Below are 22,571 nucleotides of genomic sequence, written 5' to 3'. Positions count from 1 at the left end.
ACAATGAAAATAACAAATTCATTCGATCGAATAAATGATAATATCGAAGCAAATTTAAAGAATACAACATTCAAAAAAACGTATTACGAAATGAAAATATAATATAGAAATCTTTCTTTTCTTTACAAGTAGAATTAATATTTTATGTTTCTATGGCGCAACTGCAGATGAGTGGCACATTCGTCCAGATTTTATCTATGTACCCCGAATGCAGTTATAGGCTTTCTATTTTTAAAAGACAAGTCGTAAACGTCTGCATGCTGTGGTGATCGAGTCTCATTCGCTTCACGCTAAAGTTTTTGTACTTTCCTTCTACGTATGAAATATTTAAAAAATAATACTTTAACATCTGCCGATAAGCAGATAAACGTTACCAATCTTAGGAATTATTACGCGTTATTTTGAGTAATATTAATGCCCACGGAGTACACAGAAATTGATTCACATTTCTCCAGTAATTAATTATGAGTCCAATCTACGATAGCTACAAAAAAATATTGATACATACTTTTATTTTCTAATGAAGTGCTTCTTTTTTTATCAGGATCTACATTTCATTTCCACAGTATCAAATTTGTGTAATCATATCAAAGTACCATTAAACGACACGAAATTTCGTTTACTTGGATCTAATCAATTTTTATATAAAGGCAATACGATAATTCCAATGACGTATCAATGTTTCATAGCCACTGTATTATAGTCTAGAACTGTAGACGTGCAAAATTTTTTAAAAAGAAGCTTACCATTTGTTGAGCGTTCCTCGGCTTTCTATTTACGTCAATCACCTTTTGATTGGCTGCAACGAGAAATATACGATAATTAATGCAAAGATGTCCTCTGCTGGTTAACGGGCAGCAAATCGTGAATTTATCAAGGTACATCACATATGGTGTTCGTGTATAGCACGTGACCACGTTACCCCACGAACTAACGACTTTACTGACGATTTATGTGTTATAGGTAACTGTCCAATACCATAAACGATTCGGCCATTGAGTACTGTTACTTGCCACTTTATTATTGACACCAATCTCATTGACTTCCAAATGTACGGTTATCAATGTAATAATGAAATTCACTTACTGACTGCTTCAACTAGGTCAGCTAGAAGAACACCGTCACAAAGGTCCGACTGAAGATCTGTCACCCTTCTCTTGCATCCACCTCTCTCCAAATAGTAATTCGCCCAGTCGGTATAGATCTGCACAAAAAATAGTTTACGTTAATTTGATATGGTGTTTTTAAATTTAACAAGTTAATTCAATGTCTGATACAATCTCGTTTCTACAAATCAAAATAAATTTTGCGGATTACACTGGTCGCTTAACAGAAAAACCAAAATAAAATTTGAAAATAATAATTTCTAGCGAATAAGGATATGTTAAATAATGCAATAACGCATCTGCTATATTATAAATCGAATTTATAGCACAGTGATATGAATCTGACGTCGAAATTGGACGGTCTGTCCGCGAAGCGTCCATAGATTTTCGTCATCATCATCAAAAGGAGCACAATATTTTCATTCGCATTCTAATCACGCGTTCGCACGTCAGCCAATATAGAAACGTTATCTCTTGCCTATTGCAACCATGTAGGCGCACACTTACGTTTATTAACTGCGGTGCACGCAAAGCCTATCCAAGTGTGTATATGGCCCCCTGTTTGCAAGCTATGCATAGTTTTATCGTTCTGCTTACAGAGCGATACTTTACGAGCAACGCGTTTGAGCTGCAGGTGCGTTCTGTCTATCAGGGACATTACGATTAAATCAACCTCTGCGTACTTAATGATAATTGATTTCGTTGAATTTCATGAAATCGGAATTCCAATCGATTACATCGCTCGCACAACTGCTGCGCATAATAAAAAGCTAGAAAATGCAAAGCTACAAAGATCATTTACCACGTACCGAAGTTATCAGCGAAAAGCAATTAAAACATCGATTACATAGGGAACCGTAATTCACTAAGACAAAGAACCTAACTCCGTTCGTAAGAAATCGTAAAAGCGATGAATGGCCAATTAAACGTAAAATTTATTCCCCTATGAAACTTCTATGAAATTCCTCTAAAATTTCTCATACCTTCGATTAATCAAAGAAAACGGTGGCCAACAAATTTATATTTCCACGTTTCCATTTATATCCGTCTATTATTTTGTCATTATCTTAACGAAGGACATACGTTGAAAAAGCACCGAAACAGTCAATTAAGACTTCCTTCGGTCGACACGTACACTCTCAAGAATTGTTCCTAATCACCTCGAGCAGCCGGAAGCCGCGCTCTACACTCTTTCCTTCGCCAAGAGTGAAAATCTCCTCCGCTGCGCAGTGTATAAAGAAAAGGCCGATCCCGCAGTCGAGCTTCTTTCCTCTGGAAAGAAAAGGCAAATCGCGAAAGGGTATCCCGTCGGGATAGATGCATCGAGAGTTTATTGTTTTGGCTGTACACCGATATTTTTCGCGTGTAAAATCCCGAGAGAGTCTCGAGGAGAAAGAAGAGGCGAATAGGAAGAATAGAACTGGCCAGACAAGGAGATAGGTCGGGAGAGGATGGAGCTTGACGGTGGAAAGGAATTAGTCACCGTGCGTACCGAATCATACGTATACTTACACACGCCTATAGACACACATATAGACACGTACACTCGTCCTCTTCTCTGTAGCTCGGGTAAATGAATGTGTCTGTGTCCACACACACACATGTTCGTGCGCGTGCGCACGCGCGCATACACACACACACTAACGTGAAATTGTGTTTCTCTGTTTGCACCTATGAGTTGATGCACGCATGTGCGAGCATTCGTATTCTACGGAGGCACGCGTATATTTACATACACGATTCGTCTACCAGTTCAACACTGTGCACGTTCGTTTCCTCTATGTGCGTGCGCTAACGAAAATGTCCGTGTGCCTCGTGTGTGACTGGTGTACTTCTGACGTGTATTCGAGCGCGGGAACACACACGTCTTAACCCCGAACCAGTCGAGACACCGTATTATTTTTGAACGTAGCAAAGAGAGAAGCAGGATGAACTTCCTTCATAATTTCGGGTCACCACGCAGATTCTAATTTTCATTATTACACAGAACCCTAGCGAGCAGCTTTATAGGTTGGCCGGTGATTTCCAGTAACGATTTCGGTACTTGGAAACTCGCGAGGCTAGTTTCACGAGTATATCTACCTTTGGAACGAGCAATTTGGTGACTCGCAAATCGAGCACGTGTCTTTCACGCTCTCTAATCGGTATACAAACGAGAACGATTCTTTACGCGCCTTCGTTTTTCCAATACAGAATATACCGAGAAGAGAGAAAGAGAGAGAGAGAGAGAGTGTGTGTATGTGTGTGTGTGAGAGAGAGATTCGAAAAGAGAACAGTTTGTGACAATAGTATTTCAATTTTTTACGGTACTTCGCTACCCCTACAATGTACAGCAAATATATATTCTCGTAGAATTTATCATGATTATTTGAAAAAAATATCTTACTACGAGTTTCTCTACGGATATTTCATCACGAATCAAGAAACATATATGCGAAAGAAAAGAAAAATATAAAAAATATGGTATAGATAAGACGATATAGCAACCGAATCGTACATCTGATGGTTCTATGATCGCACCTGGGGTTTCGAGGACAGACACAATGGAACCGCGGACGCTTTACAAATTTGCAGTTTACTCGAGTAGACATCGGCATGCGTGCGCGATAACAGAGGTCTGGTACCTGTATGACATTGCGAGTCGAATCAGCCTTGATGTCGTCGGTCGATCCACAGACGGATCTTGGTGCTCTAATACACGCCATGACGTCGGTGCCAACAGTCGTTAACGTCATCCAAAGCGCATTAATTCACGCACTATACCGGGACTTCACCATGGAATCACTAATTATCGCTTCGAATTGAGCGCCACGAACACTCCAGCGATGTAACCTCGTGGAACTACTGGCCGTAATTACACTTAACATTCGTCATCCGTGCTGATCTTCGAATCGCGATATGATTTCCTGTCGATTAACGGCATATTTGTAACGATTTACCAACGTAATGATTAGGTGCCACCAATTTTCATTACGGGACACAGTCGGCTATAAATGATTAGCACGTCGCGTTAAATTCACGCTGATTGGACTTCGATAAAGCTTCGTTTGTCCGGCACAAACACTCCTGTCATTCTTTGTACCTTTCACCTTTCGTTTTGTAACAATGCACGAAACTAATAATTAAACTGACACAATCGAGCTATGGAACCTGTTCGATAATTGCCTGTGCGTAATAGTACAGTAATTAATTTTTGAACCACAATACGGTCCCTTTAGGAGTCTGCTCGAAATATTCGGTTCTAGCCGATCAAGATGCCTAGACGATCGATCGGTCGTGTTTCTCCATCTATTAATGGAACGATCTCGCTGTCCTCGATGCACGTGCTCTCACGAGGCGTGTCGTCACGTTTCTTTTGACTTCGTGCACTTAGAACCGCATCGGTGGTGCATCAGACGTGCAACAAGCAACGTGTAACGATGCGAACAATATACAAGTTCAAAGCTCTGTCGAGGTTACACTCCGTCTACGTTCTCACAATTTTCTTTCTTTACGAAAGCGAAAGGAGCGCAACTAAGTTTCGATCGATTAAAATTACAGCTTCAGCTTCTATACAAATTTTTACTACTTGATAAAAATTTGATAAGCCAACTATAGAACTAATATAACGATTAATTACGGTATTATAACGATTAACTCTTGGACGAAATAAGCATCAATCAGCAAACTCAACTAATTTCAAGACTAACATTAGCACAACCATTAAACGATTTATATCCGTTTTACGGAAAGATTTCAAGTTTTATCGTTACAAGTTCTTTGTCATTCAATCACTCAGCCTTAATACTTCTCATACTTTTTATCGTTCCCAGAACACTTTCAAAGTCTTCGAAGGAAGAACTGCCAAACTACTTGCGCTCGATGAAAAGCGAGACAAGGTGAAATTTAATGAAATAGCACTTGGTCGGTTCTCCAGGAGAATGGCAAACCGATAGAATCGAGAGATCTCTGAGCGTCGAATGAGAAACGATCGATGACGCTTCTCAAGTAGCGGCAACCAAGTCGCGCATTGTTTTAAGAGCATCGCAGAAAGACTTCAACCACTCCAACTTATCCCATTTCGTATTATCCAATTATTCAATTTTGCTGACCGTCGCCACCCCATGTAAACAGAAATGGTAATCCACTTGTGCCTTTTTCGCTGCTATATTATTATCCAATCACTTTAGAAATTAACGAAAAAAATCCAACAGAATAATATTCGTCTGTTGTTCATTCGTTATCCTTCCTTTAATACCTTCATCCGAGAATTCTAGAAACTTCATCGACACTGCACGTCTCTTCGATCTACTAACGACCACCAGATCTTTATTCGCCTTTTTCTTTTCGTTGTTAATTAATAGCTAATTAATAATCGTTTGACAGAAACGAAAAGCAATCGTCGATGATTGTGCAGTTGGTGCAGTTTCTCAAACAAAGTTGCGAAGGTAGCCACGAGACAGCGAGAACACGCGTGGAAACGCATCGTGAAGCGCACGCGGACGAAACTTGTTGCCGAAACGGCGCGTCTCGACGGCGCGACGCACCGGACGTAACTGAATACGCGCGTCGCGCACACTTCTCTATGCGTACGTACTCTCGCTCCTTCTCCTTCCATCTTCCTCTCTCACACCCTTTTTCCGTCGCTTCTTCATCGTTTTTTTCTCTTTTTCCTTTTTAATGCTTCAATTCTATCTCGTTGCTGCGTCCCATTCTTCTCTTTCGACCGAACGTTGTTACATTCGGTTTCCTTTTGTCGAGCGTTCGACGCGACACGGGATTTCCTGAGCAATTATTGCGAGTAGTTTCTATCAGACAGTGAATACAACTTTCGTACGCTGAAAGAAATGAAATACAGGCAGCAGCGTGAACGTTTTCTCAGAATGAATCGACGATAACAATTGGTGAGTAATTCGAAGTAACTGTATCCATTGTGGTTGGACACGCGGAAGTGAAATGTTAATCGAAATACAGTAAATGTGATTAATATTATTTGTGTTTTGTATTTCCTCAATTTGTGTAAATCAAATTACGATTATATTCTATTTTACGAATTTATGATCGAATCTCTGTAATATAAAAGTCAACTCGTTTCTTCTTATTTAGTTATATAATTATCCCAGCAATGATGTCTTTATAACGAAAGGTGTAACGTAATTACTATTTTTAATAATATGATCTAGAAGATAGGAATTGTTAAGAATCGAATACTAGTAGATTCGATAAGAAAATTTGAAAAAGATAAAAGTTCAAGCGAATGTTAATAAGGTAGGGGAAACTAATGGCATAAGGAGAAGCTAATAAAAATTACTGCGGATCCCATCGTCTTCCAAGAAGATAATATCTTTTCTGTTCGAGCGAAAATAACGCGACGTGGACGAGGGATGAAAATAGGAACGAAAGTAGCTAGAGAGAAAAAGGGAGAAGAGAGGATCTCGAGACGAGAGCTCGATTATAAGTCGTTTTAATTCAACTTAACTGGAAACAGAATACAATGAGCGAACGGCGCTGCGTGGCTATTGTTCCGTAAATTAACAGAATCGAGAAAAGGCTATAAATTCGTCAATAAACGATCTTAGATTGCCGATTAGTTTGCCCGGTCGTAAAACTGTAAAAATGCCGCTCTATTTCTTGACTTAAGCCAAATTCGCCGGCTTTATTTTGATTTGGATTACACTTGCATTTTACTTACTGTTTCACGATTAGATTCGTACCATTAGTCTTTTAACATGAAAAAAGGTACATTACCTTTCTTTTAGAATCAATAGATTTTTTTATATCGAATTATTTATTCAGGTAGGTCATAATGTGTGTGTGCTCGTACTTGCAAAATAAGCTACACATTTCGTACGAAGAATACAAATGTGTATTCGCTGCTAAATTCATGAGATTATCGTTCATGATGCGAGCTTTTCAAAAGCCAAAAAACTGATCAACTCCAGTTTTCATTTATTTCCTAATCTCTAAAAAATGATAAAATCTCGAGAAACGAATTCCAAAATAAATGAAAGATAAACAGTGTTATATAACACTATCGCTTCTCTGTACTTTTCGATTTATGGAGTTGACCGATGTGGCTTCCGAATAGCTCGTCCAACTAGGCATGAAATAATCAGCTCGATTGAGCAAATATTAACGTTGCTATCGCACCGGTTGTCAAATGTCTCATTTTAATTTTCAAACTACCAAAACCCATTAAATGCAAATGGGCATCGTTGGTTGTTTTGTCGGCGGCCGATTGAAAAAGAGGAGGACCGGGAAACCCGGCGGGAATTTCGCCTTGTGGACAGTGACAGCGATGAGGGTAACCTTGAGCATTCTTGACAGGTGCTGTACTATCGATTGCTATTCCGTACGATTCACATACGAGCACCATCATTAATTGTAATGCCGGCCATCGTGTTGCCTTTTAACGCGCCTATACGCACCTACCCGTGGCAACCTGCACGATAATCGACGCCAAGTCGAATATCGATCAGCCCTGCGTACACGGTTCCCAGGCTCGCCGTCTAGGTAATTGCTCATGCGTTTCTGCTTTCAAAGATATCTTAACCAACGATAAATTTCGTTCGAACGATAAATAACAACGGCCGTGTCAATGCACCCGATCCTCCCTTTCATTCCTGTGACTCATTCTCATCATACGTGTACCTGATTTACGATGCGCCATAGTCAACTTTCCACGCGCTTCCATCATGTAGCGATATAAATTTTCTGTCGGCTGATATTGAAGCAAATATGAGAAGAGCTCATTCAGAATGTCTCGAGGCTTAACTATCGCGAGATATCAGCGCAGAAAAAATTTTAATGTACAACGAGGAAAGAATATTTTGATTTGTTTAATTCTTTATTAAAATCGCTAAAACACTTCGATTCACTCCATTGGTTGAAAACGATTCTTGAAGTGCATCGTGAGAACTAAGAAATATATCTGACGAGAGAAATTCTAAGTCAAGAGTAATAGAGTTTCTTGAAGAATAAATGAAATTGGTACGTAACAGAGGGGACAAAGAGCTCATAATTCGCTAAACAATAATGTTCTTTGAAAAATTACAATTACAATTGTTTGTTGCAAAACGACAGATGTTTCACGTGATTAGTTTTATTTACTAGAGAACTCGTCGCTTCGAATGCAAAACATTTCGACTTTTTATTGATAACTTACGATCAGTATTTAACGAAAGAAGATACGTAGTATAGATTTAACAAGTTTCCGTTTAAAATCGCCAGATGCTTTTCTCCCCTATGTCGAAATAATACAAACGAAATTTTCCAGTTTCCACTTTGAAACGTCAACCTGGCGGTACAAATGAATTTCGCTCTTGACACAGTCGATTCCGAATACATGAAACCGGGCCGCAATGACACCTCTGCTCCCCATCGTTTCAAGAATCATAGCGGGTAAATGAAATCGTTAAAAGGCAGTAGCGAAACTGGTGACTCCCTCAAAATTTAGGGGATGCTTCGTATATGCCACTTTTGCAAAAATGGATACTGGACTGATCCTTTCGTGAAAGAGAACGAGAGTGCGAAAGAGGAAAGAGGATACATATGGGCATAGAATGGACGAACAGAGAGAGAGAGACAGACAGATAGACAGACAGACAGATAGAGACAGAGAGACAGACAGAGAGAAAGAGAGTGCAAGTTGAAAGAGAGAGATTGAAAGGCGGAAAAGGGGTGGCTCCGCCTTTGTCGTCCGATTATGAAGGGGCTACTCGATGGGCGCCAAGAGAATGGGGCGATGAAATTAGGTTTGCCTTGGCCACGATATCGAGACGGGCCGGTCAATCGAAATGAAAAAGACGTTGCAGAGCGACAGAGGGTGGCAGGGCGGAGTAACGATCGTGAACAAATAATCCTCTGAACGAGATAAAATTATCCTCTTTGTCCGATATGACGTTGATTACCGAACCTGGGAAAAATGTTTATCGAGCGAACCGATAGTGAACACGGAAGCAATCTACACGTAAATGAGTGTAATTTCGGAAGATAATGCGAAATAGATTCGTTTCTCTTAGTCTGTGAAAAATGGTTTAGGAATCGCGCTACATATTAATTTCGATAAAATTCCATTTCACTGAATATTGTTTTAAGCGATTCTCATACAGATGAGCTAATTAAAAAGAGAATATGGCGCGCTTCTATCATCCCGAGTCAATTAACTTTGTATAACTGTAGGTGTAAAAGGAGACAAGACAAGATATAAACCGTAAGCCATAAAGAGAAGAAAGAAATAAACGATACAAAAAAGTAAATGAGTAAATGATAAAAAAAGGGAGGACAACATTTTGAGCAATAAAATATTGAGATGATTTTTATTAATTAATCTTATTTATATTCTGTATAAATCAAGCATTATTTGAAATATACAAGCAAGTATATTCAATTTAACGGTGGATAAATTGCTTTTACGTATACACCGGTTCAATTCGTACATTCGGATACGTAAAAGGAGGATAATTAGAAGTGCGTTCATTAATCGTAAAAATTCTATTTGGGTGATAAATGCGCGGGGAAGCCGTGCAGACGTTAAAATTTATGCACATACGAAAGCTGCACTTGGTGCTCGTTGTTCTCTTTGTTTTCCTACGGTCATCGCCCTGAATTTTTCTTTCTCTCTGAACTACTCGTTGCAAATGAACCACGTGCTGACCCACCCTCTGTCAGTGCCCATTTTTCCCTTTCGTTCTACCTTTTATTTCTATATTTACCATTTCTCCCTGTATACGTTGCCGCGCATATTCGCGAGGACCCCTCGCTTTATTTGCAAATCAAGGAAACCAAAATATGGACGAATTGTCACTTTTCTTTCTATTTATTTTAGTTACTCCATTCTTCTTACCCCGGAAGCTATCTATGATAATCCAAATGCAACGTACACGTTGGCTTGCTAGTGATATGTCTAAAAGATTATTATATACTGTTAGATATTTGTAAAAATTAATTGCAAAAATAAATCACTTTCTAAGACGGAAGTGTTATGATTTTATCTAATAAAATTATGCTCTTCGTGAAGAGAATTGCTACAATTTAAAAAAACACGGTATTGAATCGTGTATGATAAAATTGCAAAAGAACTAAAATTGATGGTAATATTTTTTCCTATTTGATACCTGACAGAAATTAAAGTTGCTCGAGTTGAGAACCTTCGTAACCGAGTTATCGTCCCCCAAAGAACGAACGAACGGAGGATGCACCCTCTTTCCTCAGGATGAGAAGTGTACGTGTCCTGCAGTGTGGCATAAAACGTATCGTACCCTCTCGAGATTCGAGGAAACTCGTTGTCATGACTACGAAAATCCGGAAGGAACAAGTTATTTTTACGTGGCAACTTTCATGAAACCCGTATCTGAGTCCTTGTCCACTTTTACGACTTATTTTCGAGACTCGGTGGTCCACCTTACGGGCAATCCTATAAGAATTATAACCCTCTGCAACGGAGATTGCATATATCATTTGTCTCGTGTTTCTCTCGCTTTACCTCGTACTATAAGCATTCTTCAGGCACGAAGAATACGAGATAATCATTTAGCTCGACCGAAAGCTTTTTAATTTGTACCGCTGAACAAATTAAAATATTTTTACTGCAAACCGACCAAGATGTTTATGTTTTTAGGTACTGAACAAGGTATTTATGTTTCCAGTATAATTCTTTTCGCTATATTCTTCTCATATGTTTCAAACTAGAATAATATGCCTTATGAAGCATAGTTACGCCAAATTAATGAACATACTTCAATAGCACGTTAGTTAAACTCGACAACATTAATTCGCCGAAACTATCGAGGGTACTATCATATAACATTAATTATAAGTTTCTCGGAAGGGTAACTTTCAGACACCTGAACTTTCAGAAGTCGAGATCCAACCATCCTAATTCGCGATATACGTTCGTAAACATCTAGCGATCGAGTTGGTAATAATCGTCTTAATTCCCCCAAACAGCGGCAAAAATCAACGTCTCCTCTTCTTTTCATCGGTTCGAATGGCGCCACATGGTTTATGTTTTATGAATGAGTTACACCTACGCGTCATTACGATGCACGCGAGCTAAATATACCTGGATCACAGGCTGTAACCAACGATGCAACCAGGCCCTACCCTGCTATTGTACATTGTGCGCATCGTGTGGGCATCCTGTGCGAGAACTAGCCCACACGGGGCCGTCTTAACGATCCTTAAGCTGCTTTACGGTGCACGTGTACGCGTGTAGCCGCGAAAACGAGCGACGACAATACTTTCGCTCATGGGACGACTCCTTGCTTGGTCCCACACGCGCTCGTACCGAGAACGTGTAACCTTTTCACCGCTTCTGTTAGATCCTGTTCCTCTTATTTATTTCTCGATCGTTCTTCAGAACGAAGAGAACGCGAGCGATTTTAGTATGGCGATGACCGATTCGCGAAAAATGATGGAATATCTGATAGGCGAGAAGATCAGGGGAATTCTTTACAAAATTTAGGTAAACATTGGAACTAAACGCAAATGAAGGGAAACTTCTCTTTTGTAACTGAAGAGCCCATAATGAATAGTTTTCGATAGTTTCGAGTAAAACGAAAATTAAGTTAAAATTATAAAAATGATTTCTTCAAACATATTATAAATTCATAGTCAGTTATATAATATTCGTAGTAATAAATTTTCGCACTTTTGAATATGAAATTTACACCTTTCCTTTTCTTCGAATAAATAGCTGGAATTTAAATATCGGAGCTGTCGTTTCGTAAACGCGATCTCTTAAATTGACATCTCTAATGAATCATGTAAATGTATGACGATAGTGTATAGTATCTAATTGCACTAGAAGTCTAATTTTGTCCCAGTTGATCCTTCGTACAACGAAGAAATAAATAAATATGAAACCCGCAGCAGTCCGTATAGGGACAATCCATTGATAAAAAAAAAAAAAGAAAGATAAGCGTATTCGTCTTTCTATTTTTACTTCTGCCGATTTGTCATGTCCCTGATTCTTAGAATAACGTTACAAATCCACGATTCCAGGTAGTCGGGCTATTCAACCCGTACGATTTCAGGCAGCCCAAAAATTGATATAAATTCCTGTCAAGCAGTTAGAAATCTCGCGGCGGAGAGTCGAATCTACTATTCTGCTCGAATCTGTACGGCAGACGCGTGCCGTTCGCGGAAAGGAGCCGCGCACGACATTACGAATTCGACGAGCGTCACGCCGAAATTGCAATAATTCTTTCGTCTCACGTATCGTCAGTTGTATGGAAGACGCGCACGGACACGCTTGCTAACTTACTCCAAAAAGCTCTAACGAGCTTCGACGTTTGTTGAGGGTTGCCACGCTGCGGGAACCAGATCTAATGCTCGTGTCTGATTCGAGAGTAGCACCGGCATTTTACTGCGCCCCCTTTGCCCTCAGGACATACCAGAAGAGGAAGGATCCTCCCTTCTGCATCACCGAGTAAACGAACTCGTCGTCATTCGGGAAAAGAACGTGTTACTCTTTAATTGTCGATTGATGACACACCCCGCTCTGATTCATGTCTGAATGGCTGGAACTCGGCGATCGTCAACAAGCCGGCTAATTGACGGATACGCTTATTTTAATTGCTTATCTGTCATTTCAATTATTCATTAGTATCATTCAATGTTTGTAATGACATAAAGATTTTACTTGTATCGACTTTAAATAAATACAAGGACATCGAAGCTTTATTCAGCTTTTAATTTCTTTTACTTTCATTGAAATAAATCGATTGCTCGTCAGATTGAAGAAAATTGCAACGTCTAATAAATTTTAGAATATAATTGGGTATTAACTAGGGGACAATGAAGCGTGCTGTTAATTTGCTAGAATTCTTCATTGAAGCTTTCCAAGAGATTTGACATTATTGCTCACTATTGCAGATGCTTTCGTCAAGATCTAAGCGCGGAGTAGTGCTATTCTACAAGGACATTTTCTTACCCTAAAGGGGGAGGGAAGGGTCCCCTCTTCTGCTTCGCTACGTAAACGAAGGGCGTACTGTGACGTGAAACGAACGTTATATTCTCATCACGTGACACGTCACGACTCTCTTAAAGTACGTGCCTCCGCTTTTCCAGTGATATAAAATGCCCTCAAAGAACAACCGCAGAAGCACAAAGTGAAAACTACGTTGAGAGTACTGTAAAAGTTGGTTGAATCGCACATAAAATGCAATATTTTACGAAATTCTCTACATCATTCGTTGCATATACAAAAGTTATAGCACAGCTCGTTGAGCATTGATATGACTATGTCACTAATATTCTTTTTGCAATTTGATTATATTTTTGACGTTAAACTTTGTGTTCACGAAACAAAGACCGATGCTAATTCTATTCTCAGGGAAATTTCACCGATATATTATCATTGTTGTAATTTGACGAATAATCCGTTTACAAAGGTCGAATTTCAAAGATTACGAGACGATTCAGTGACTAACTAAAACTGGCTTCAACGGGAAATTCGATCGCGTTGCCATTCCTCGTTCAACGAAAACTAACCCTTTACTCTTCCAGTTGCACGGTAACAAAGTGCGAATAACATTGAAAAAAGGAAAGAAAAAAGAAAACGAAAGGATGAACAATCGGGACAACGAATGAGATACGATAGCCCAAAGGGACATCCGATATCGATACGAAATTTATAGTCCGGAAGCGGTGCATACCAGTGACGTACGAGTATTTATTTCATCAGGACATCCTCTGGCGCGCATATTTCTCGATTATTTTTCCGAGCTCGTTGCCTCGCTTCCATAGACGCGGAACGTATCACGGTTAATACACAGGGATTACGGATATTTGTATGTTCTGGCTGACAACGTTGGGTCGAACACAGAAAGAAAAACATTACGCGTTACACACACCAAATAAAAGTAAAACGGCTTTACTTTCCTATTTTTGTTATGAATTCTAGTGAAACATTGTAAACATTGGAAAATATTGGAACGAGGTAGACTATCAGTAAATGGAATCTGAAGGACTGTATCCATGTATGTTATTCGATTGTAAACTTAGTGATTTTCATATATTTGCTAGCGTTGTTAAAGGAATTTATCGACGGTAGTTTGTTTCCAATTTCTTCGTGGAAAGCGTGGCATTTAAAAACCAGAGAAACTAGAAATGCGAACCACGTGGTGAATTACATTAGCTATTAACCACGAGTTTATTCTATCGCGTCGACCTATCTTAACCTTTAGAATCGTTTTCTTCCTGAGCGGAGGAATTTTAACGTGCATTTTATGCGGAGAAGTCTCGAACTTTTGAAGAGCAAGCTTATAATATAAATAATAAGAAACGAAATTCATGAAAATATTTATTACCGTCCGAAAATGAAAAATTGGAAGAGAAAGAAGCTGAAATTCCATAAATAGAAAAGAAGAATAAGAGGAACGAAGCACGCAGAAAGAGGGTGGATACCCTGGTGGCAAAGCAATTTTCCTGGGGCTGCAAATTGGCAATTGGACGATAAATGATTTAGGTCGCGTAAGCACGTACCTACATGTAACTCGGCTGAACTCGACGGGAGCGAACCTACCCCAAGGCAAAGCGCATATCTCTGCCTGTTCAACTATCTTACCGACAAAATAGATCTTTAATTCAATCGTTGGTTCTCGCTGACTCACGGTTCTTTATACTTGTAGATATAAATTCCTAAAGACGTCTATGTAGCTGACACACGATATTACAGTCTCGATAAATATCACTACTAGCAATCGTGACATTTATTTCCTACAGTAAGAAAAAGTAAAACGTTTCGATTTCGATAATTTTATATAATACTTTGTATAATAACATTTTATAATATTTTAATATATATCGTGACGTAATGTAATAAAACGTTCTGACAGTATAGCAGCAAATATTTATGTTGATCAATGAAATTCTTATCGTTGGAATCAGTATAGACCAAAAGTCAGTAGGAGGCATTGCACTTGTTATCTTACAATTATTACTTAAATATATCTACGTTGTACATAGTACAAAGCGCAATGCGTACTTTCCCAACACGCGTTAAATTACACTGCCGTAAGTAACTGCAGCTATTAAACAGATACAGAAGCGAGCATATTGTTAGGTGTAATCGACCGGAAGAGGCAGATATTCCAACGATTCTATACCCTACAAATTCTGCTTTTCCTCTTCTACTACCGGTAATTTACGTTTCGATGATCTGGCATTCGACCAACATCGAATGCACGCGATTTTTTCCTTTATTTCTTTTTATCCCACCCTTTTCAGTCACGCCTTTCTGAACGTGTACAGCGTACAGTGTACAACGAAACACCTGTGTACTTTGCCGTGTAATCCCATCATCGATCACTAAAGCGTGATCACGTATTGTTTTCGCAAACCTGTGAGATAAACGCGATACATGTATCATTTCTGTCTTATTTTCGAAACAAAATTTTACACCAAATAGATGATCATCGGAACCGATAAAAAAAGAAAGCATCTTCTTCAGAAACGAAGAAGAGTATCGATGAATATTAGACAAATTAAAACTATAACTACAAATTTAACTAAAAATTATCCGAATTAACGAAAATTGTTATATCATTGTCACTATTATTGTCATTATCGTAACGGATATCAGCATACTAAAAAGCTAACTGCGGCTGCTTTTAACTTTCTGGTTACTACAAAGTACAATATAAAGCACTTGGTATTATAGAGTTTGTATTATCACCCCGTGTTCCTTTGTAGCCGGAATTACGCTGTGATTTCCTCAATGTGTTTCGCACATATTCCGCTAATTACTTTAAAGCAGAGCAGGGTCGTGACGGTTAATAAACAAAGTCAATTTCTCCTTTGATCATAGGAACGATCCGGCTGTGAAACTTTCCGGTAATGAAAACAACTTCATCCTCGTTCGTCGGCCCAGAGAGGAACAAAGAGCAATTCCCTTGCAATATATATAAGGAAGAGAAGTGCAGTCCTCCTTCGTACCGAAAGATGCTGGTAGCCAGTGGCATCCCTTAAAGTAAACACCGTGAAAGAGCAAATCGAGACGTGAAACTTAGGATTCTGGGGGTGATCAAAGCACCTTCACACCCCCAGGCAGCGTATTCGATAATCTCACCAACCGCTCCTCTTTTTGAGAATCTTTAAATTTCCTTTGTGGAAAAATTGCCAATGATGTAGAGAAAATTAAAATTACAAATTGAGAAAATAAAAACAACTCGATTTCAATCGAATCGAATCGCTTCGTATTTTAGGAAACTGCACTTTTGCCCTGGTTCGTGATACACGGTGCATTTTTATCACTAGAAGCAAAACGCAGGATATAATTGTGAATAAATTTATCTCGAATAATGTGAATAACGAGTCGTTGATTATGAAAAAAGACGATTATTTGGGAAATTTGACTGAAGCTTCGCCCGCTAAATATTTCAAATCGAAGTGCAATCACGGTACAGAGAGGAACTCGTAAATCGGAGAGGCCGAACGTCCCATCACTTTTATCAATTCCAGGCCGAAAATGACGAGAACAAAGTACCATCGTATAAATTGCCCGCGGCACAGGTGAAATGAAGTAAAACTCGATAGCGTCGTACCGCAAATTTGCAGCTTGGTTGCCGAAATTAGCTCGATGAGGGACGTGAAAATCGGTTCTTGCTCGAATCTGCCTCGAGGGATGAAACGCGAAAGAGAACAGGAAACGAACTGGCCAACGGATAGAGATAGAGCGATACGGAGGAAGAGAGGGTACGAATAACCAATGAGCAACAGCCAGCAGAAAGATGGAGGGCCAGTGGAAAACAAAAAAAAAAAAAAGAAAGAAAAAAGAAAGAGGAAATGAATAGAATGGGGGAAACGAGACGGATAACGCGCGGAATCGAAATCGAGGAGGAAACACGGAAAATGTCACGCATAAATACGGATAACTAAGCGCGCAGCCAGAGAGGCAAAAGGAACAAATAGAATAACAGAAGAGAGAAGTGATTCGCGTTAAATGTATTCGAGTTCGCAATTCGTGCGCGACTGACGGCAAGCTTTGGCGAGATTGCTTTCGTTTTTCAATTAATTCGTAACGCGACCCACAGCAAACTGGATCTCGCGTATCAACCTCTAGATACGTGTATAGTCAGCCGAAGAGACAAACAACGATGTGTGCTATTGACAGCTCATTTCCAATTCGAGAATTCGGGTAACCGCGTCAATTATAGCTTTCGTTTTTCCGAATATTTTTATAGCTTTTTCGATAAGATATAGATACCCATAGATTTACTTATCCGGAAAATCATCAACGATGAAATACAAGTAATCTAGAAGATACACGATAAAAGTGATCTAGATAGTATATACAGTACGTTAAAACCAATCAAATAATTCCATACATGTAAAGCAAAGATATTGATTTATCGAATATGGATGAGACTTATTCACATCGTACGTACATGGTGTATCAATCTTTTGATCTTTAATTTTACGAAATCGTACACCCTGTTCATTGTTCTCGTTCGTATTAACATCGCATCTTCTCGAGAACGTTTCGATGAAATTTTGGAAAATTCAATACCTGCTGCGTAGTTTTGCCCCGATTCTGCCACTGATAGAAGTGTTCGACATTCAAGGACCACCCAGGTGCGAAGCTGAATCCCTCTGTTGGGATCTGGGATGATGTAGTAGTTGCCGCGGCGATCGCTTGTTGGTACAGCGGTTCGGGTAGCTCGGTGTAAAGGCCTCGTCTACCAAACCACCCACCAAAGATGCACTTGTCGTCCACTTGACCTACATCTTGTCGCGATTGCATCAACTCCTTTTCTAACGTGTAAAGCGACTCGAATTCTAAAAACGACATTCCTGGCTCGTTTCCACCACCCGTGGAAGAGACACGAAGCCCGAGAACCATCTCGTCTTGTAGAAAATCTTCCTCAAACACAGATATGTATCTTTTGGGTGAACGTTTCGGAGAAGCTTTCGGACAGTACGGTTGCACCTGCAACGTTTGCTGTCGCTCCTCCTGCTGCGAATACCTTTTAGGCGACTTTTTACTGGATTCCACGCTTTGAACACTTCGACGTGGGGATGTGGACGACACGGAAGACTTGGCGGGACTGGACGATGGAGAATCCGTGACGGATTCTTGCGACTTCTTCGACGAATTTCCAGTTAAAGGGGATATCAGAGATTTCGGCGAAGTCAATTTGCAAATTTTACTCCTCGCGCCGTTATTGCTCCTAGGTAATATCACGGATGGCTTGAGTCCTGATGCACCGGACATCGTGACCACATTGCAACGTGGCAAAAATCGTTTCGAACCACTGAAAATTTCCCGATAAATCATCGATACTTTGTGCTTGCTTTTTCGAACGTTCTATTCGTCTTTTTCCCTGCTGTCGTTCTAATTCTTCACTCACACAATTTTTTATCTCTTGCTATCTCACGTATACGCGTATCATGATTATTCTATGAAAGTGTAAAAATAATATTGCACACATATACTAAGGTCGATAAATTATATTTACAAAAATTTCATCGATGATGTTCTCAAAGAGAATCAATTATCAGTTTGACGTATATAAATGAACATACTTCGCGGAAAAGAGAAGAGAGAACTATACAATGACCTAGAAAAACGTTTCTTTGCACGAAGGAGGAGTAACGGAGGAACGAAATCGCGAACCGTCTTTTGCAAATTACATCGTACGATCCTCCAAGTATATAGAGCGAGCACCCTTAGAAGGATCCTCGGCAGGACTGACGGTGTTTCAAAGCGTCCGATGCGCCACAGGACGACGTAGCCGTGGCGCGCTTGTGCGCGGGCGCACATCGCGTCATCGAATCTACAACAATGTTCGCACGGCGAAGCGCGACTAAATGAGAAGCGGCGAGAAGCCGCAATTATTTCACTTACGGCACCGCCACGAAATTTCCAACCAGTAACTTTACAAAGTTACTTGACACCTTTCTACCGAATTTTCACGCACGTGCCACGTAATAGCTGACTATGAATTCCTTTGAACAACGTGGGAATACGATAGCCTCGCTGATTCCCTATACGCTATATGACGTAAAAGTTACATATCCGTGTGTTTATTTTCTTTTAATTTTGCTCCGTTATATTTCGTTATATTTGATGAATATCAAAAAGTAATACGTACGTACAGAATTTAATAGTCCGCCTTGAGAAACGAGGAAAAACATTCAGCTTTTAATAGTTCAAGAAATTGGTTTATTAAAATCAAACTAACTAAAATAAATGGTTCTAAAAAACTTACTCTTTTCTGTTCGTATTAATTTAAAACTTCATTTCAATGCAAAAAGGAAAAGATGGTACCCGATGATAGTAGCAAACATTGCATAAAAACAACGCTCCTCCCACTCATGTTCTTTTATCTCTAAACTGCAAAGATAATTTAAATATTTACCATGTATTACAAATTCCAGCGTTAGAAATCGTTTTCCTGTGTATGCTCTTTCTTTTTATCATATAAGAAGCATCGCAACGGTGCTCTCTATTATACCGAGTTGTTAAAGGGATCGAAAGATCGACGACATACTTGTAAGAAAGCGCCATTCTAAAACGTCTAGGTACATACTTATTTTTCGTGGTTCCTGTTGGCGAGAGGAAAAACCACGATAAGGAGACCGACAAAAGCTTCGAGGGTCAATATCGAAAGGTGGTTTCCCCGATCTCCGATCGTCGCGTCGGTGCTATTTTCGAGAGGGGTTCGAGCAAGAAAAATCACAAGCGAGGCGTGTGTACACGGGGGTGAATATTATAAAAGCACTCGAGAAAAAAGAGAAGGCTGCTGGTCTCCTGGTGATGACTGTGGAATCGGCGCCGGTATGGAAAAGGTACATGAAAACGTTCCACCCTCGAAGAAATCCCCCTTCGTACGACAACGTGACGAGTGTCGGTACAGTGCAAGCACACCGTAACCCTGACTGGATCTACATATTGATAGCAAATGCTCAGCGCACCAGAAGATTTTGGATGCATGATAAGTAACCCATGACCATCTAACCAGATTTTCTAGTTACGCGAGTAGAGTTAACTGTACGACGCGATACGATTGATAGACAGAGATAATATTGTTATTTCAATACGAATTCGAAAAATAAAGATATTTTCACGCAACAAAGTATTAATTTATTAATCGTTAATATATTACACTATTAAACTATAAGTTTGTTAATTAGATTTTTTAATATTAGCTTATTAATAATATTAATTTGAGCTTTATGGCTTTATCAAAGATCCACTCTACTTTTTATTCAAAGACTTTGCTATCAAATTTTTTATTAAAATGGGTATTGTTAGAAGAAACTTTACAGGACTAACGACAAATAGTAGCGAGGGAAAGGTATTATAATAATTTCATGATAACGAAAAAGTTCATAATACAGCAAGTTTTTTTATCAGTAAACAAGAAAAATCGATACCTTCGCCTCTGTATAGGCACACATGGTGACGAAGGGGTGATTAGAGAGCCCTCGAAATAATTAATAAAGCCACACCAAGCTTATGCTTGTCTGCTTCCCGATTTCTAGTTTCCCATTCAATGGCCTTCCCGGCGACTTACTTTCTCGTTTCCACGAATTCAATATAATAACGCAGACCAACGACGCTGTGGCTTAGCCCTTTGGATCAGGGGCTCCCAATTATTTCGATTAGAAAGCACTGCTTACACAGTCGAAGAAACATGGAAATTATCGAGAAGCCGATGACAACCGCTACCAACTTCCGACTACGCAAAGGGTGGCTTACGGAAAACGTTATTGCCATGTCACTGGCTTCGGGATTATTACGAATCACTTTTTCCACATGAAAGTGAATCCCTCTGTACACAAAGACCCCTCATATACGATCCTCATTCGCTTTCGTTCGATCGAAACTTTCATCGATAGAAGCATCGATTATTTAACTGGTTTTTCTACGTTATACTTAATGAACCCATTAGATCAATCCAGCGAACTACTTGTCTGGTAATACTCGTTCTACAACTTGTTGAACGCATAATATACACGGTATTATATCTTTTATCGTTTCAATTGCAATTTCGTTGCCAAATCATTTTATTTAAACTGAATCTTTGCTGTACTGGTTCAAACAACAATGATACCTTATATGTATAACATGACGATAAACATGATAAAAAGCAGTTTATGGTAATATTATTATTAAAAGCTATGGAAATATAAAAGACAACTTAATATTTGAACATATAAATATAAAAGTAATTAAAAAATATTAAATAAAAATGTTTCGTTCAAAACATTATAAGATGTAAATATATGTGAAATGCGCGCGCAGCCGATGACGTTCTATTTAGTGGATACGTAATTATAATAGGCTTTTGTTTGAAGCTGAAAGTTAAAAATAGCTCGAAATTTAATTGATGATATTCAAATTCCGGATAAATATTTTATATAAAGCAATAAATCTCTTTAGTACAGTTATCTTTAGCATCGACGATGTTAAAAATTTGTTGCATAAATAGATAGAAACGTTAAAGGTTAGGATGCATAAAACAAGATTACGTCAATATAATACATACATTTCTTATCGTTAGTAGCGAAGAAAACGAGAATAATTTAATAACTCTTGATGATTAATTTAAACGATAAAGCATCGTACAAGCTGGTACAACATTCGTGATAAATTTGTAAGTATACGAATAAAAAGAGGTATTCCCTTATAAAGAAAGCTCTCGTGACTAGTTGATCTTACCTGTCTCTGCTCCGGTACACGAAGGTTTAGTTATAATCGTCCCGAGGGCTCAGCAAACACGAAACAGGAAATAAAAGGAGATTCGCCTACAGAGTCGATATCACTCGAAAGAAAAAGAATGCCGTGGCACATTTGGACGGTGCACGTATAACCGCGTTATATCTCCCGCACGTGGTTTCGCGATTGAGGGTGGTGAACCACGCGGAATAAATGGTCGATGAGCTTGGTTCACCTAAGAAGGATATTCGAATTCCTTACGAGCAGGACAAACGTCTTAGGAGGGAATTGCTTCCTTCCATACTCGACAAAAACCAATCTCTATCGACTACTGACGCCGTATCGAGGATCTATTCGATTTTGAAGATATTAATTTCGCGGGAAACCATACGTGATTCGAATTCAATAAGCTAAGGTCATATTCGACTTAGTTTCTTCTTATAATTAAAACGTTATTGAAAATGTGTAAAGGTTTGATAAAATATAATTAATTTAACGCATCGTTTAAGCAATCTCAAACAAATTTATTTATTTTTTGTTTTATCGAATGTATCTTAGACCGATAGTGTATAATGTATATGTATTTACGAAGTGTGAAGTGTCGCCATCCCTCGGTAAGAAATAACAACACTAATAGCCTTTCTCTTTAATGGGAAGCTTGAACGGTATGTCGGATCTAGTGAAGGGTCTAGCAGAAGGAAACAGGAATGCAAGGTTAACGCTAGCGAGGAAACATCCTCATGAATGAGAAGCACGCGCGCTTTACACGCATAGGATCGCGCTGCGCCGTACCGCGCCGTAGCTTGTGGAGAAACGCA

The 22,571-nt window shown here is 39.2% G+C and overlaps 1 protein-coding gene across 4 annotated transcripts in view; it reads right to left on the bottom strand.

The window, feature by feature from the left end:
- The window catches only part of Sick (sickie), a 191,133-nt gene that overhangs the window by 142,649 nt on the left and 25,913 nt on the right, over positions 1-22,571 (bottom strand). Inside the window, exons 1-3 of one of the 4 annotated variants that reach the window (XM_071999841.1) lie at positions 17,599-18,333; positions 1,087-1,204; positions 747-799 (exon numbers count right to left, since the gene is read on the bottom strand). In XM_071999841.1, the coding sequence (XP_071855942.1) occupies positions 747-799; positions 1,087-1,204; positions 17,599-18,303 (876 nt within the window). In that variant the 5' untranslated portion in view covers positions 18,304-18,333. Of the gene's footprint in view, positions 1-746; positions 800-1,086; positions 1,205-3,730; positions 4,708-17,598; positions 18,334-22,571 lie in introns of those variants that run through there. The other 3 variants (XM_071999842.1, XM_071999843.1, XM_071999844.1) reach the window with 3 other exon arrangements.

Source organism: Bombus fervidus, chromosome 3 (genome assembly GCF_041682495.2).
Source record: "Bombus fervidus isolate BK054 chromosome 3, iyBomFerv1, whole genome shotgun sequence".
Classification (NCBI taxonomy): Eukaryota; Metazoa; Arthropoda; class Insecta; order Hymenoptera; family Apidae; genus Bombus; species Bombus fervidus.
Note: the sequence above shows the minus strand (reverse complement) of the source record. Positions and strands in the feature narration are given on the sequence as shown.